Here is a 16,111-nt window from a genome sequence, read left to right on the forward strand (position 1 = left end):
ATGTGCAGTTGAATGTCCACATCAGCAGTGTGTGCACCATAGTAAAAGGAGTGTCTGGATACTTTTGGAAATAGTGTGACAGTTTTAACATCAGCATTTACTGTAAAACTAACATTACCTATGGTTAAGACTCTGATTCAGCCTGGGATATTTACAGTTCATGCCAAAATCTCGCTGTTTGAAAGTGACCCTGAGCTCATTCTCAGTTGACATCTCTGAAAACCTCTCTTGTGCACAATTTACATTATCGGGACTCAAATGAGAAATATTTACAGCCACTTGTAAATAAGCTGCTCTTTGGCTAGAAGTTCACTCACCCTCTGCTGGACGCTGCTGTGAGTCTGAGAGTCTAAAGGACACTCCAAGTCGGCTTTCAGTCTCAGGCTCCAGTGGTGCATCCTGTGAGAGAGGAACGGAGGGGAGGGGAAGATGTTAGGAAAGCATCGGAAGGCTGATGTTTGAATGCACTGAAAGCCTGAAACTCTCCTGCTTTAAATATTCACCACACACCTGCTTTTAAGAGCTTTTTAAAGCAGCTCCAGCCATGTTTTCATCGCAATCACTATTCGGATTGAAGTAAGAATGCCACTCCGCAGTTCTCAGGCTTTCAATTCTTGAATAATTTTTCACCCTCTTGAACGTCTTGCAGAACTTCTCACCGTCTGCACTTCAGATAGGTGTGCTTTATCTGCGCTCATGATTATTGATTATTCAGGAAGGTGTGCTGGAGGCTGATTGTTTGAGGATAAGAGGGAGAAAGATAATATAAGCTGTGCTCCAGAGGCTGAGTAACTAAGTTAAATACTTTGTTACCTTACCTAAGTAGAAGTGGAGTAAATATTTTTACATTACATTTTCATTTGTACTTTCAATTCTTTACATTTACTCCTATTTCATTTCAGCTTCTCATTGATAAAAAAAAAACTCTACCCAGATAAATGTCTCCATCCTTATAGAGTGAATTTGATTGTGGTTGATTCTGACTCTATATTAGTTTAAATGTATCCTAGTGTGTAGTGCATCCCAAATGTTTATATAACATAACATTAATGTTATTTTCTAAGTTTTGTCCTTAATTATATTTTTCTTTCTATTACTTTTACTTTTATACTTGACATAGTTTTGAAACTTGTCTTTTTACAGTTTTATTTGAGTAAACAGCTTGAGTTAATACTCATACTTGAGTTCTACAAAAGGTTTTTTAGGCCGTATTATCTGTAACCAATCAAAGAGTTTACCATACTAACTTACAGACTGCAAAAGCGGGTAAGCTTCACACAACAGGTTAATAACAATTGGCAAAACAGCTCTGGAAAAATAAATAAGAGACCACTTAAAAATGATGAGTTTTTTTGATAATTGAAATTATAATCAAGAAGAAGATGGATGATCACAAGTCATCAAACCAAGCTGAACTGCTTGTTTTTGCACCAGGAGTAAAGGTATAAAGTTATCCAAAAGCAGTGTGTAAGACGCATTTTCTTTGCATTATTTGAGGTCTGAAAGCTCTGTATCTTTTTTGTTATTTCAGTCATTTCTCTTTTTTTTTTGCAAATAAATGCTCTAAATGACAATATTTATATTTTGGAATTTGGAAGAAATATCCGTAGTTTATAGAATAAAACAACAATGTTGATTTTACCTAAACATATACCTATAAATAGCAATAGCAACAATCAGAGAAACTGATACAGAAGCTGAAGTGGTCTCTTCATTTTTTCAGAGCTGTACTTGGTTGAAGCGTTCACCATGAGGCCTCTACACTCAAACCTGACTGTTGTCAGATCTTAAATAGATCCTTGCACACTGCTAACTAACGGCTACACATTTCCATCACATGTTAGCTAAGTACATTAGCCTCATAGCTTCAGTACAAAACTAAAGACTCAAAGTAAAGCTAAAACTGGTAATAAATAATCAAATCCTTAGACTTTAAGACTATGAGTAAAGATGAAAAGGTACATATAAGGCTAGGGCAGACAATGTCATGTTTTGTGGCCATTTGTGAGCAGATGTGTTTAAGTGTGGTCATTGGTGGTACTTGGAGAACCATTAATCTAACAAACTTAATACAGACTGAAATGAATTATAGAGCTCAGGCATGTTCTCTAGTCCTGCCTCCATTTTTCCTCATGTGAAAGGTTTTCCGAGAGTCTGAGCGGTAGCAGAGTTTTACAGGATGAAGAGAACTTCACTCTGTCCACCTCAGAACAACCGCCTCTTTGTTTGATGTGTGCGGCCAGTAGGGTTGCAGCGGTAACCGGTTTCACGGTATACCGTGGTATTAAAATGCACGGTTATCATACCGTGTGTGTTTGCTTATTACCGGTAAAACTCAAGCCAGCGGTGAAACTCACCCGCGCATGCGCAACTCTGCTCCGCTTCAGCTACTCAGCACACAGCGGTGAGAACGGCAGAAAGTGCTAGACTAGAGCTTCATTAACAATTATTATTGTTAATGAAAACGAACCAAATAACGAAAACTGAAAGTGAAACTTAACTAACCTATTTATAAGCGCTGTTTTCACTCCCGCAGTTCTACAGCGGGAGGTGTTGTGCTGATTCTGTCCGCGAAGCGGGAGTCGGATTGAGCAGGGAGTCGGATTCGGCACAACAGCGGCAGCGCGGCAGCACCTCGCGGTCCGCGGTGTTAGTTGTAAGCGCTCGCGCTAGCCGCAAAATACGACAGAAAACACTGAGAAACTGCAGAATTATGAATTGGACTAAAATGAGCACGAGGAGATAAAAGAGAACCTTTAACTGTGAGTAGCTCACATCAGAACACGCAAATCTCTCTCTCTCTCTGTCTCTCTCTCTCTGTGTCTCTCTCTCTCGCACGTGAACTTCTCCGCACTGTGTTTAGCTGTTCTTAAAAATCATTTTAATTAAATAATAGTTCTATGCTTCTGTGTTAGTGTTAATTAACATAATTCTGATCATATTTCGCTCATTCAAACAGCCTGAAAACAGACTTGTAATCTTGTAATCAACAAGCTTGTAATCAATGTGGCCGTAAAGTCACAGCTAAAGGAGGAAATACATCAAACCTGTTCTCCCATCTTCGAAAACACCACCCCGCTGTGCAGTGGAAAGTATGTGTTCAGTTTATAATTTTAATCTGAACATAAATAAAACCTCTTTGTAGTCGTGCACAACCCATGCGGTAAGCACCCGCAAAAGCGCTGAGTTATCCGAAATTTGGGCACGCAGGTACAGGCGTGAAGTGCGTGCTACGATGGATTCACGTGTCCGTGTAAAGGTCCTGGCCGGACTGGATGTGAAAGACGCCATTCATTTACATGCGTTTATTTTCAAATTCTGACGTGCCTGTTTTTCATATGTTGAAGGTTTTAAGGTATGAAAGCCTTAAAATAGAAATCTCTATTGTGAGGATCATGTCAGAAATAAATCCCCTCTTTCTGCAGTATCTGGTTATATACCAACTTTTTTATATATATACACTCTTAATGCCCTTAAGAGTAGTGGAAAAACATGGTTTCCTTCACCTGATGGTGTAGTTTCTACAATAAATAGTTAATTGAACAAAAAACCTTTGTTGTAATTTCTTTAAGGGTCAGTTTAATAATATATGTAACAAACTGTGATACCGTGATAACCGTGATACCGCGGTATTTTCCGAGACGGTTATCATACCGTGAAAATCTCATACCGTTGCAACCCTAGCGGCCAGCCAGCCTCGTATAAATTGTATTTATTTCATGCAGTCTTCCTGCATGCACAATATATCCCCACTGTGTATATTTGGAGAGGAAATGCATAGGAGCTCTGCTCACGTCTCGGAGTCCTGATGAGACCACGACATCGCTCTAGAGCGCAGGAGGAGGAGGAGGGGTCGGGGGTCTTGCTCTTCTCCGGCCGCAGCCAGAAGACTGCAGAGTCATCAACAAAACCCAACTCAGAGAGAGAGAGAGAGAGAGAGAGAGAGAGAGAGAGAGAGAGAGAGACTGCTCTGGTGTGTACAGCATATGGCTACTTCTTAGCATGATACAGCTTTAACTTACGTTTGTGGACTGCATAGCAAACTGTGAGCTCATGCAGTGATTTCCACTACAGAATCAGAGTTTTTTAAACAGGACGACTGAAATTTCAGGATCTCAAGGACATCACCTCTACTTTCTTGTCAACCATTAGAGAGCTGTCAATCAACTTTTGTTATGAAAATGCATGACAGAGAAGCCAGTACCCACTAACCCACCACCACCCAACTCTCACTCTGTCTGTGTCTCTCTCGCCCTCAACAATGAAGGTAGCCATGCCATTCTAGTGTTAAGCACCAGCATCTAATGTTGAGTGTCAGCCTTGTCCCTTACTATCCAGATTCTCTGAATTATTTCATGATATTATTTTTTTTTTTTTCGTAGATGGTGGGATATATCAGGTTTAATCAGAATTTTCGTTGAGAAATATTTTCTGATCTGAACAAATGCTACTGAGTTTAATTTCACAATCAGGCCTGATTACTGACAGACCTGTAGAATCAAGAAATTACTTAAATAGAACCTGTCTGACAACATGAAGCAGCAAAGTCATTGATCATCTATTCATCTGGAAAAAAAAAAAGGTTACAAAGTATTTTCTAAGGCTTTAGGGCTCACAGAGGAATTCACAAATGAACTAATGCAAGGGGTGGGTAATAAAACGACATGATAAAACACTGAATTAAAAAAATATTTCAAGAATACACTACAATAGTGTTCATTTTACTCAAGCATATACCTATAAATAGCAAAATCTGAAAAACTGTTACAGAAACTGAAGTCGTCTCTTATTTTTTTTCAGAGCTGTACTTGGTTGAAGCGTTCACCATGAGGCCTCTACACTCAAACCTGACTGTTGTCAGATTCTAAACAGAATCTAGCTCACTGCTAACTAATAACTACACATTTCCATCACATGTTACCTAAGTACATTAGCTTCATAGCTTCAGTACAAAACTAAAGACTCAAAGTAAAGCTAAAACTGGTAAAAAAAAAAAAAATAATAATAAAAAAAAAATAATAATAATAATAAATCAAATCCTTAGACTATAAGACTATGAGTAAAGATGAAAAGATACATATAAGGCTAGGGCAGACAATGTCATGTTCTGTGGCCATTTGTGAGCAGATGTGTTTTAGTGTTTAGTGGTAATTACAGCACTCTTGGATTTCAGACCCACATTTTATACTCTGGAGTGTTGGAGCAGTGTTTTTATTGGTTAAATGTTTTGTGTTTCTGGTTCCACTCTTTGCTCTTGTTTCTGGCATCTCTTTTTGAAGTCACTAGACATAAACCAACATGGAGATTATAATATATAATTTAAAAGACAGCAAACAATTATATCCTTAAAAAGTCAGACAACTGCTAGCAGCAATGTGTGAAATGATGGAAAGGGTGAAATGTAAAAGCTGAAAAAAAAACTCCCTCATAACTACAGTGGCTTGGAAACGTTTTATAGCTTTATAAATACTTCAACTTCTTAAACCTGGTTCCAACAGTTTCTAATCATCTGCTTAGTGCTCTATTAATTAATGCCTTTATTTTTTCTTCAATTTTTACTGACATTAAAACATGGTGCGTATCAGGAACAGTGGAGGTAAAGCTAAGATCCAACCTTCGGTAAGATTTTGCAGACTCTGGGGTGATGGTGCACTTTTCTACTGTGCAGCAACACCTGCACGAATATGACCTTCATAGAAGAATCATTTCCAGCTGTTAAGCATTGGGATGGATTATGCTTTGGGTTTTTGTTACAAAAATATTTTAGTAGAGGTAGAAATTGATCCAATTAAATATCAGCATATTCTTTAAGCAAATGTTGAACATAGTTCTGGCGGAATCATTACCTAATAAAGTCAGTTTAAATGGGGCAAGGCTGCTGTAGAATGAACAGCTTGAATTAAATGAATGTTAATTCCTAATCCTCCGTATTGAAGCTTAGTTTTCTTTTATTTACCATATAAACAAATGGGTAAACAGTACATTTTGAAACTACTGCCTGTAGCACACTTGGGCTTCAGTCAAATTAGCAGCCTCTGCTCTCCAGCTTTATTGACTAACTGCACTCACCTGCTCGCTGTGAAGGGACGAGTTTCGATTCTCTAAACTGACGTCTGAAATCCATCAATCTAGACTTTACCTCCCCCTGATTAGACTCATTTACAGAGCAGATGCTACAGGCATGTCACATGTATCGTAACAACAGTGCATGTTCATTCTACTGACGTCCACATGATGCACAAAGACTTGTGACTTGTTTACTGATTACGAAAAGCATGCGAACATACCGGGAAAAAAACGTTAATGAAGAAAAGCTTCTTCATCACTTACAACAACTTAACGAGTGTACATACGTGCTGCCAGGCAATAAACACAACCAGGTTCCTCATGACAAGAGTCACCTGACCAGCACTTTCATATAAGATAATTCACTCCATTACCTTATATTGCTTCCCATTAATGAACTAAATCTGATCTGATGAACTTTAGCATAAAAAAACCAAGTCACCAAGTCCTTGTCTGGTCACTTAGATTTACATGAAAAATAAAAAATAAAAATAATTTTGTGTAACTATGACAATATTCAAAGCTGTGCTGTAATCAATTTGTAAGTTATGAGTTTTGTAAGTTACGAACTTTTGAAAAAAGGCTTAGAGAATGTTTAAAATCATCTGAAATATATTAAATAAGTATTTTCACACTTAAACTTTTTTGGTTAAACCTTTCAATAAATGAACACTGTTAAAATGTATGTTGTATTTTGTACTAAACATTGCTCAATCAACCACTCTTTGTTCTCTCTTCTTCTAAATAAAGTTTGAAAAAATATAATTTAGGGTGGGCGATATGGCCCTAAAATAATATCACAATATTTCATGGTATTTTTGTGATAACGATACTCTTGGCGATGTAACATAACACTGAATTAAACTTTTTTTTTTTTTCAAGAATACACTACTGCAACAAAATAAATATATTTAAATTAATTATTACATATGCTATGATTTATGATATGGCACATCCCCAATATTAATAATGCACTCCAAATATCTTCATATATCCAGGATTGAAGTAAAATAAATGATACTGGACAGATATAATCTGTCTCTAGTAGATATATAATGGGAAACGAGAACAGTGTCAATTTTTCTTTTGCATAAAAAAACAAAAAAACTAGTACGCTAATGTCATAATTAGGGGTGGGTGATATGATATTTAACGATATATTTCAGGATATAATATCATTCACCATATTCAAAAATGTTGGAAATATTATTGCGTACGATACAAAATGGCACACTCCATAACGAACTTTAAATTGGCTTGGAAAAAGAGAAATAGAGAAAGAAAGATAGAGACAAGTAGAGAGAGAGAGAGAGAGAGAGAAGTAGAAAGAAAGAGCTGTAAAGGAAAAGAAGCATTTACCTTTTTGAGCGAAGATTAATAATAATAAGATTACAAAGAACAAGTTGGCTTTTCTGGGCCAACTTAATTATAAAGAACAATAAATAGTTTTTTCCAAGCCAAATTAATAATAATAAGAAGAAGATTATGAAGAACAATATGTTGGTTTTTCCAGTCCAAATTAATAAACACTTCTAAAATCTTGAGTTGTGAAAAATAAAGAGAGTTATTTTAAATTAACACTTTTAAAAGTGGTTTCATCTGTTAAGTAGAAATTTGATAAGGGTTACACTGAGTTCATTTATGACCCCATATGGTCTTAAGTTAACTCTAAAATATAAACTTTTTGTCTTTTGGTCGTTTTTTTATGCTATAGTGAGTGAGACCATATGTTATCCTGGAATTAAACTGAACTCTTTAAATAAGAGTTAATTTCACACTTTGAGTTTTACAGTGTATGAGTGAATTATTGTCTGAATGATATATTAATCGGGCCCTGGTGGTCTACGTCCTCTGATCCAGGTTTCTGTGAGGCAGCAGCTGCTGGTGCTGCAGCTGGGACTGAATTCCTCTGAAGCTCTGAAAGCAGTAGATCTGGGTGATGGTCCCTGTGGTCTCTGGAGCCTTGCTGGGGGGAGATAGATGTTCTGTCTGGTCTGGCATTTTGATGATTCACCCCAGGCCCTGAACCCACTGACCCTTCAGAGGTGACCCCAGCAGCCCCCCTCAACTCGTCCTCTCTCATCTTAAGGGAAAGATGAACTGGAGAACGGCAGACGCACACAGCACAGTCTACAGTCTTCCCTCAGGAGTCCACAGCCTTTTAACCTCTCGACAAGAGCACATTACCCTCCGTCCCTTTACTCACAGACTCCTCGCTCAGAATGATGCTCAAAAGCTTTTCTCAAAATAACTCGCATTTATCAACACATTTTACAGCATTAAAGCATATACGAGTCAATTAATTTGCTTTATAGTACAAGATGCTTTTAGGATACTTTTCCCCTCCTAAAATATGTTTTTAATCTATTGTGTTGTATATTGTATATATTCTATTTAGAGTAGAGAATTCAGTGGTTCTCATACTGATTAATACTGACAGTTAGTGCTGTGCGATATGACGATATATATCATGCTACTTACCTTCTATCGTCCCTATCGTTTCTACAGCAATTTCATCAATTATTCATGCAAATTAGGGTTGGGCAGTATTGAAGTTTTTCATACCGTCATACATCGTCAGATTATATTTAGGTATACGGTATTACCCCATATAATAATTTTAATTATAATTTTAATTATTTCACTAGAACAGTCTCACTGCCGCTGCTCTTTGTGTTTTACAGGTGTTGCATCTCATAGCGCTGGTAAAGCTTTATATTCTGTCTGTTAAGTTACTGCTTTTGAGATTAACTTTTGAGATTAACTTTATTGGCTCTTAAATTATTATTGGCTTTTGTTCATTTCTTTGTTTGGTTTTGTCGCCCAGACACATTTTATTTACTTTTACGTTTTTTTATATAACTAATATTTATTTTTGTACCTGTGTACCGGGTTCAGGTAGACAATCTAAACTCTAGTATGCAGAACTATATTATTATTGTTATTCATTTTTCATTCTTTTAAATAGCAGGATACTTTTGTTTCTCTGGGCTCCAGGAAATAGTCTGTGATGTAGTCATCTGTTTTTTAATACCATTTTTATTTTATATAAAGCTATGACATGATAATCACCATATAGCTAAGTAACCAAATATTATTGTTAACGAAAAGAAGGAAATAACGAAAACTGAAAGTGAACGTTCTCCTTAACTGAATCTAATACCAACTGTAATTAAAAGAAAAAACTAAAACGAACTGAAATTACAGATTAAATACCCTCATTTTCGTGTTTGTTAATTTATTTATAAACAAATATAATAAGTAAGTAAGCAATTATATTATTTTGTCATATGTTTCGTAGAATAAATGAAAACATACTCAAAATGTAGTATATCGTGATATATATTGTTATCGTGATATAAAAAGTTCCATATCGTGATATATGATTTTTCCCTTATTGCCCAGCACTACTGACAGTCACTTGGTGGTTAGTGTGTTTGTCTCACAGCACTGGGGTTTTGGGTTCAAGTCCCTACCTGGATGGAGTTTCCCTGTTTTATCCATGTCCTCATGTGTCCCTCCTGGTGAAAGATCTTGCAATTTGTGACCCTGATCACTGATCAGTAATGTAGTGTGCAAACCACAACAGCTAAAAGATTCCTAATTACAAGACAGTAAGTTATGTAGTGTAAAGACTCTGACGGTGAAGTAGTGTGAGCCTGGTACCTAACGCCAGTACCTATGTAGTAAAATGCTGTCCCTGTACTTTATTGGAGTATTGTTGTTTTCTCCTCCTTTTTTTTTTACTTTATAACTTTAAATATTTTACTCCAATACTTTTTTTTTATGCTGGATCATTACTTGTTACCAGAGGCGTCCCCAGTCCTTTTTTTAGGGGCTCAGGCACCGCAAATGTTGATCTATGTTTTCTCCACTGCACACGTACAACTAAACTAAACAGTGATCTTCATTCTGCTGTTGTCTGACGTGATGTTGTGTGTGTGTGTGTATGCTTACGTGCTTGTGTGCGTTTGTGACCAGTCAGTCAGTCAGTCAGTAATGGATATCGGGTTTGTTTTTCAAAATAACGGGCCATATTGAGGTTTATGTATAAGAATAAGATAAAAGAAAATGGTATAGAATAAATGGTATTTTATTGCTCAGTGTGAGCAGATGTCCTGGCAAATCCATACTGAGTTTTGAGTAGCTTTCCGTTTTCAACTATTTAAATTACAGCAGATAATGAAACTTCAGGAGGTATTTTTTTTTAAGAAATATAAAAAAAAAATGTTCTCCTTATCTGCTGAAAAGATGTTTAAAAAAGTAACTGATTTTAATCTAAATGATTCTATCTCTTCTGATATGACACACTCACCCCTCTTGGAAACTCTTCTCAAATTCATTTGCAGTAAATATTTTTTAAGCGAGGGCGTTGTGGCTCAACACCCCTAAAAATACTGATCCTAGAATCCCACCTGCTCATTAAAATGATAGAAATGTAAGGAATCATTCCAAACCAACATGATCACTAAAGCCACAGCAGTAGATGCTCTGCATCTCTGTCACCCGATTTGATGAAGATGCTATAATCGTCTGGGCTTTGACAGCTTTCGAACAAAATACTTGAGTACTTGTACTTGAAGCTTGAAGCTTGAAGAACACTTCAACTTCTACTCTACTCTAGTGCTGGGCGATATGGGAAAAATCATATATCACGATATGGAATGTTTTATATTACGATAACGATATATATCATGATATACCACATTTAAGTATGTTTTCAGCTATTCTTTGAAAAATATGACAAAATAATATCATTGCTTTTTATTTTTTTCCAACTTTATTTCAAAGTGACATTAAACCAAACTTTCACAAATGAGAATTACCACCTTTTAGTGCAGCAATATATATATATGTATCAAATGAAATCAGATGAGGTAGATGCAGTAGCTATTTTTTTTTCAAAAACAAAATGCGTCTCCATTTTTCAGCTCTCATGAGTTTAATAACGTAAAGCATGTCGCAAACCGGCGTGTCCGTGCGTGTCCGTCAAATAACGTAAAGCAGAGTCATGTCGCAAAACCACAATATGAAGCTTTTTTTTGCGAAGGTTACTTTATTATCACTTATATAAACCAAGTTTATGCAAAGTGACCACGCCAATACATTTCATCGTAGCCTACTTTATATATTTGCATGAATAATTGGTGACTAAATGACGATAAATACTGTGGAGACGATAGAAAAGTGCTACTTACCCAACAATATTTATCATCATATCTACTCTACTCCAGTCTTTTTTTTTGATAGAGTATTTGTACTTTTACTTAAGTCTGGGTCTCTAGTATTTTATACATGTCTGAATAACACACATGCCGGCCATGAACAGGAAGCTGCTGGTACACCAGTGTCTCTGTCTACAGTCAAGTGAGTTTTACATCGCCTCGGACTCAGAGGCTGCCGTCCAAGAAAGAAGCCGCTGCTCCAAAATCAACACTTTCAAGCTCGACTAAAGTTTGCAGATGACCACATGGACAAAGAAACAGCCTTCTGGAGAAAAAGTTTTATAGCCAGATGAGTTGTTTGGCCACAATGGCCAGAAGTATGTTTGGAAGAGTAAAGCCTGGTGTGCACTACGTGATGTTCTGATCAGGAGGGGAATCAGAAGTGAATATCATGTAGATAATAAGGTAATATGGTAGTATGAAAGCAACAAGTCAATTCTAAACCTTCTGATTGAGCTCCAGAGCTTTTATGACTAAAATTGCGAGCATCTTTTCTAGCGTGAGGCACAAGGCAAACCTGTCTGTCTCTGCTCAGAAGTGAATTCTTTTAGTGTAGCAATGTACTTTGCTGTGACATTTTCATAGCTAAGGCCAAGTGATTGACGTACTGTTACATATACTTTTTTTTTTGTGAACATGTAAAGATACTAAAGAAAAGGGCAGCCACGTCACGAGGGTCACAGTTTCCATATCCATGTTTTCATGCACATAAAAGATTATGCTGATCCAGACGAGAGCTCATAAATCTGGTAAGATTTTCTAAATCCTATAGTATGCCCCAGCCATAAAAGTAATTAAACGAGTCACAGGAACATGGTGATGGTAGCATAACCAGTATTTCTATATGAGGTGATTTGTTTCAAATAGCAGCACACAGAATTATCCTCCTTAACTGTTTCTGCAGGAACATAGATGACTTAACCTGGTTGGTCTCTTCTGACCTACCTATTGAGCTTCATTCATTCAAAACAGTCTACAACTATTCACCCAGGCTTCTGTGCCTAAAGAAGGAACGACTGTAGTAAATTATCCTTCACTTGCCTTGGTTTTGAGGTCAGGAGCCAAAGTGATCAGACCAGTTAAGAGAGGTTGGGATACATGTGTGGTGTCTCTTCTCTGGTTGTGGATCCTACAACAAAGTAGACTACACTTTACACCTGAATAAGTTCAATTTACTTAAATACTTTGACGTTATTTGGTGCCTCAAAGTAATGTTTACTGAAAACCTGAGTTAAATAGACTTAAAATGTAGTTGCTATGCCTAAATTGTAAGTTAATTTAAGTTAAGTTAATTTCACTTTAAATGTTATTGTGAAATTGATTTGTATCTAGACAATATAAATTTGAAATTCGAAGGAGAAAGAAAATGCAGCGGCCTAAAACATAGAGGCCAGACAGTTTATCAAAACATATAAGCTACAAATTTACCTATGGACTAATGGTAAATGTGAAAACTAGATGAAACTGGGTGACACAAATAGATTTGGCCAAAAGCCAAGATCTTCATTTAAATGTACAGCTCTGGGAAAAAATGGGAGACCAATTAAAAATGATGAGTTTCTTTGATAAATATAATCAAGAGGAAGATGGATGATCACAAGCCATCAAACCAAGCTGAACTGCTGGACTTTTTGCACCAGGAGTGGCATAAAGTTATCCAAAAGCAGTGTGTAAGACTGGGGAAGGAGAACATGCCAACATGCATGAAAATTGTGATTAAAAACAGATTTCTGAGCTCTTAAAACTTTATAAATATGAAATTCTTTTCTTTGCATTATTTGAGGTCTGACAGCTCTGTGTCTTTTTTGTTATTTTAGCTGTTTCTCATTTTCTGCAGTTAAATGCTCTAAATGACATTTTTTTTATTTGGAATTTGGGAGAAATGCTGTCTGTAGTTTTTAGAATAAAACAACAACAATGTTCATTTTACTCAAACATATACCTTTAAATAGCAAAATCAGAGAAACTGAACTTTTTTCCAAAGCTGTATATATGGCCACAAATGTTCACCTAACTCAGAATGATACACTTTTTTAAATATCTAGTGACACAAACACCAAACACCATATTTTTCTCTTTTTAACTAAATTGTGAAGAATACAGTTGTCTGTACATGTACTTTGCTTAACAGATCCATATCAATTTTATTGTGATTTTGTGAATTTGTGAGAGTGTAGTCTAATGGATCAGATTATAATTTTCTGATATCCACTGTGTTTTTCACCAGTATTGGACTGATAACAATACGGATCGACACAACTTCAAAACAGAGTCTCAGGGATGTAATTCTTACTAGTTGCTCCCCACAACACAAACTGTAACCAGGCATCCTACCACATGCACTAATCTCATGCACTAGTCCTCCACCACTATAGATTTCTGACTATCTGGTAAAGCTGTTGAAGTGCTTTCTCTCATTCATTCTTTCGTTCTGTCTTGCTGTGGCCCCTAAACACTCCGCCCACTCCTCTCCTAGCTGCACAGATGTCTTGCATTTGGATTAAGCCAGGAATAAAGCAGGAAGTGGAAATTAAACAAGAACTAAAGGGGGAAGGACCTTCAGTCCTGTAAGATGTCAAGGATGTAGGAACCTGTGTACGGTAGGAGCAGCCCGCCATGTCACTACAAAGGGGTTGCCCGAGAAAAGACTGAAAACCAAGCCCAAACATTTTGTTGGATCTTCATTCTGCCACAAAACCGGGCGCATTTTAAAGCTTAGCTTTGTTCTCTGTTTACACAGTTACGGCACGGTAATCACCCAGACACTAATCCCGCAGGCCGAGAGTAAGGCCGAAGTGATGCCTTGTCTTGCCAAATGAATTATTCGAGATTAGAGGCGCCGCTTCCTCGTTTTGTCAGACTCGCGTGTGTGAGTAAGGACATTTTGTCCCGCTGAGCGCCGGCTTAGCCAACGCAGGCTCTACCAAAGTCTAATATTACATACAGACTGTTACAGCTTTCATCAGCGAAGCTCAACTCCGCCGCGCGCGCAGCACAGACACGGGAGATGACAGGCGCTCCTCAGACTTTATTGGACTGAAATGGGCTTGAATGAAAATGTTCCTTATATCAAATAAAAGAACTGAATGATTAGTGAGGATAAGTGAATCTCAGATTTGCCGGGTCAGCTTATCCCAATCATGATTCACCAGTTAAACTGATTAAACCACAAAGAAGAGACCCTGTTTCCCTACGATTAGAGAACCTGAGAACATGGAACAAGACCATCGTGAGAGAACTGATGTGACCATGCTCCGCAAACAGAACAGCTCTTTTGTAGCAACTGTTGCTGTGCTGGAAAGGCTTTAACAACAACTCAAATTCAACCTAATCAGTAAATATAATTCACAAAGTGTGTTATTATTATGAAAATAATTTTATCCAGGTTGGAGAGCTGATGTAGCTCTGAAGCCACTTTTTAATATAGGAACTTCAATTTAAAAAAGAAAATATACAGCTCTGGGAAAAAATTGAGAGATCACTTCAGTTTCTAAATCAGTATATGTTTAAGTAAAATGAACATTGTTGTTTTATTCTATAAACTACAAACAAGATTTCTCCCAAATTCCAAAAAGATGCAGAGTTTCAGACCTCAAATAACGCAAAGAAACCTAATTCATATTCAAAAAGTTCCGAAAATCAATATTTGGAGGAATAACCCTGGTTTTTAATCACAGTTTTCATGCATCTTGGCATGTTCTCCTCCACTAGTTTTACACACTGCTTTTGGATAACTTTATGCCATTCCTGGTGCAAAAATACAAGCAGTTCAGCTTGGTTTGATGGCTTGTGATCATCCATCTTCCTCTTGATTGTTTTACAGAGGTTTTAGTTTGGTAAAATCAAAGAAACTCATTATTTTTAAGTGGTCTCTTATTTTTGTCCAGAGCTGTATGTTATAAGGGTTCAGTGGAGGGAAGGAATACTTTTACTAGTTCCAAGAATTTTCATTTTTTAATAAGTTTCATTTTTAACATTTATTTTTGCAAGTCATTACATACTCAAAATAATCATAGTAAAAATAAAATACTTGTATTACTTTTGTAGCTGTTTTATTCATTATAACAGGTATTAGACATTTCAAAAGTTCAAAAGCAAATTTCTGGCATCAAAAAGCACTGAATTGCTGCAATTGCCTAAATAGACTGGCTGTTTTTTGCCATGTTTATATTGTAGTACTATTCTATGGTGTTAACTTGCCTGGTTTTGATTAGTTACAACAACTTGGTCAACATTTTGATGTGTTATAATCACACATCAACACCGGCCTTGTTTACAATCTTGTTAAATTCTCTTCCCAATAACTATGTCAGAATATTCTAAAAACAACTACAATCATTAATCAAACATTAGGACAACCAATAAGAAACTTTGTCTTTTTCAACATATTCAAACATGAACAGTACTGAGAAATATATGAGCTTATGTATGAAAATATATCTAAATGCTTAAGAAAAATGTAAGAATATCTGTTCAAAAACTGAAGTTAAAAGGGAGGTGGACTATGAAACATGACAATGACCTTCAACATTCCAGTGAAACCACCAAGGAATGGCTCAAAAAAAAAGAAAGAAATGGGGAGTTCTGCAATATCCAAATCAAAGCCTATTAAAAAGCTGTGGGATTATATGAAACCATCGACCATCACACAACTGAAAGAACTCTGCATGGAGGACTGGGACAAACATTCTTTCAGTCAATGTTGGAGACATTATGGGTGTATTTTTAAAATTTCATGGTTGTACACAGCAATGTAGAAGATAGTTTCAGACATAGCTTGTTTCTGATTAGTATGATGGTTTTCCAACATTAGTAAAAGT

The 16,111-nt window shown here is 36.5% G+C and overlaps 1 protein-coding gene across 1 annotated transcript in view; it reads right to left on the reverse strand.

Annotated features, from left to right (window-relative positions):
• The window catches only part of rnls (renalase, FAD-dependent amine oxidase), a 119,830-nt gene that overhangs the window by 3,360 nt on the left and 100,359 nt on the right, over nucleotides 1-16,111 (reverse strand). Inside the window, exon 7 of the mRNA XM_007251153.4 lies at nucleotides 318-399. Within this exon, the coding sequence (XP_007251215.3) occupies nucleotides 318-399 (82 nt within the window). The remainder of the gene's footprint in view (nucleotides 1-317; nucleotides 400-16,111) is intronic.

Source organism: Astyanax mexicanus, chromosome 15 (genome assembly GCF_023375975.1).
Source record: "Astyanax mexicanus isolate ESR-SI-001 chromosome 15, AstMex3_surface, whole genome shotgun sequence".
NCBI classification, from domain to species: Eukaryota; Metazoa; Chordata; class Actinopteri; order Characiformes; family Acestrorhamphidae; genus Astyanax; species Astyanax mexicanus.